Source organism: Vipera ursinii, assembly GCF_947247035.1.
Source record: "Vipera ursinii genome assembly, chromosome: 2".
Taxonomy (NCBI): domain Eukaryota; kingdom Metazoa; phylum Chordata; class Lepidosauria; order Squamata; family Viperidae; genus Vipera; species Vipera ursinii.
In genome coordinates this window covers 116,091,715-116,094,272 of record NC_139513.1, presented here as the reverse complement: position 1 = coordinate 116,094,272, position 2,558 = coordinate 116,091,715, and the positions used below count along the sequence as shown (strand labels likewise).

General features: G+C 41.5%; 1 protein-coding gene across 1 annotated transcript; it reads left to right on the top strand.

The window, feature by feature from the left end:
• Positions 1-1,026: 1,026 nt before the first annotated feature.
• Positions 1,027-2,154, top strand: UTS2R (urotensin 2 receptor; the record flags this gene model as incomplete). Its single annotated transcript, XM_083356884.1, has 1 exon — positions 1,027-2,154. One exon carries the CDS (start codon positions 1,027-1,029, stop codon positions 2,152-2,154), a length of 1,128 nt encoding a protein of 375 aa, XP_083213010.1.
• Positions 2,155-2,558: the final 404 nt, after the last annotated feature.

Sequence of the window (2,558 nt, the reverse complement as noted above, 5' to 3'; positions counted from 1 at the left end):
TTATTCAAATGAACTCCAGGAGGATTATCATAATTGTAGGGAATCTACTGTCATAAAATTTGCTGATAGCCTCTAGGTCAGTAGGTTTGAAAGGCCAAACAAATTTATGAAAGGTAATTTCTAAGGGCTGTTAGAGAGCAAACTGCAATTGTACCCCATTGGTACTGCAGCAGTGCTGAGTGGAATTTGGCTTTTAAACACAGTTATTACTGATTCTGAACTGCTTTAAAAATAACAATAGGTTGCCCCAGATGTGAATTATTGGTATTTATAATGTGCTGTCAATGTACATAGCATTTTATAAAGAGCAGATATGATAAGCCCAGCTCCCCAAGGAGCCTACTGTCTAAAATAGATCTAAGGAAAGGGAGGGGAAGAGGTGGATTTTGAAAAGGGGCTTAAAAAGAAATAAAAGAGTTGGTCACATGGGGGAATAGTATCATATATAGTTATATCCTTAGCCACAAAGAAATTGTATTCACAGTTAATTCAATAATAAACTGAGTTAATATTTACAAAAGGCCATTTAGGTTTATGTTACTAAAATATGGTGGCTGTAATTATTGGATTTCTTCATTCTAGCTACATAGATGCGGAGCAGTGGTTCTCCTGGTCAAATACTTTAGTACAACAGTACAGCAAAACTGTACTTTTTTCCTATTACAGATGCCTGGATGGCCAGAGCTGGACTAACGATGAGTTGAAAAGAAACAAATGATGAAGCAGCCAAACATCCCATTCCCCCCTCCCCAAAAATCCTGTCAGCTACTAACAAGCCTGGGAAACAAGGAAAGCCTAAGAAACAAAAAAGCTACAGCTTTTTATATTATTCTGCCTTACAGTGTGTTTTTTTCTGCCCTTTCTCTAGAATAAATACAAGGCTGAAGATCACAGATGTTTCTGACATTTCAGCAGAAATTAATCTCAGCTAAGCAGTGCTTCCTTCCATTCCCTCTTCTCTTCAAAGAGTCAGATATTGCCTGTTGCTGATTGTGCAAGGCATGTAAAGCTAGATCTTTTAAGAGAATGGATGGCACTATCTCCTCCACCATTAGAGTGGCCATAGACACAGAAACTGGCAGCCCGCTCAGAAGCAACCCTAATATTTCTTCCAACAAAACATGGGGTGAGGCTTTCTCTGCCAGCTCTTTGGAGGACATTGTAGCCACCTGCACCATCGGGACCATCCTGTCTCTTATGTGCATAATTGGAGTCACCGGCAACATCTACACCTTGGTCGTGATGTGCCACTACATGAGATCCTCTGCCTCCATGTACATCTACATCATCAACTTGGCCCTAGCAGACCTGCTCTACCTTCTCACCATTCCTTTCATTGTGGGGACTTATTTCATCCAGGAATGGTACTTTGGAGATACAGGTTGCCGGATACTTTTCAGCTTGGATTTCCTCACCATGCATGCTAGCATTTTCACTTTGATGGTGATGAGCACAGAGAGATACTTTGCGGTGCTGAAGCCTTTGGACACTGTGAAGAGATCAAAGAGTTATCGGAAAGCAATTGCCCTCATTATCTGGGTAGCATCTCTGCTTCTCACCCTACCAATGCTGATCATGATCCAGCTGGTGCCAGGGGAAAAGAATATCTGCCTACCCACCTGGAGCAAATTGTCCTACAAGATCTACATCACCATCCTCTTCTGTACCAGCATTGTTGGCCCTGGTGTCGTGATCGGGTATCTCTATGTTAGACTGGCAAGAACCTACTGGGTGTCCCAGACCACTTCCTTGAAGGAGACCAAGCGACTGCCCAACCAAAAAGTCCTCTACTTAATTTTCACTATTGTGCTGGTCTTCTGGGCCTGCTTCTTGCCTTTCTGGATCTGGCAGCTGCTCTTCCAGTACTACGAGCCTCTTCCCATGTCTCCTAAAGCCACTAGGAACGTCAACTACCTGACCACCTGCCTGACCTACAGCAACAGTTGCATCAACCCTTTCCTCTACACCTTGCTGACCAAGAACTACAAGGAGTATTTGAGGAACAGGCAGCGTTCTTTTCACAGCAGCCGCAACTACTTTCAGAGAAGGAACCGATTTCAAAGGATTTCTGGGAGATCTTTGTCAACAACCAGCCAACACTGTACAGAGACCTTTATGCTCCCACCCATTCCAGGGGGAAGTAATAGCCCATGATGAAAGAAGCACACTTCCAAAATCAACTGTCATCAAAGTCAGAAGAAGAAGCAAAAAAGCACTACGTTTGAAAGGGAGGGATTGTAAAAGAGGTACATACCGGGTTTAGAGTTTTGATGATATTTGTCATCATAGCAGATCAGGAAAAAAGTTATGTATTTCATACACTCCATGATATGTCATTCTAAGTTGTGCTTCTTGAAATTTTATTATTCATATTGTAAACTGTATTCACTCAAGCAGAGTTATTTCGCAGATAAGGATAGGAATAAAAAATGTGTTAATTTGTTTTATGGTTAGGCTGGTAGACAGGTAGCATTTTTGTGGAAATTGAATTTGAGGGAAATGTTTGACTTTCTACAGAATTCATATTAGCTAAATTCAGATATAGGCACTAAAATCAT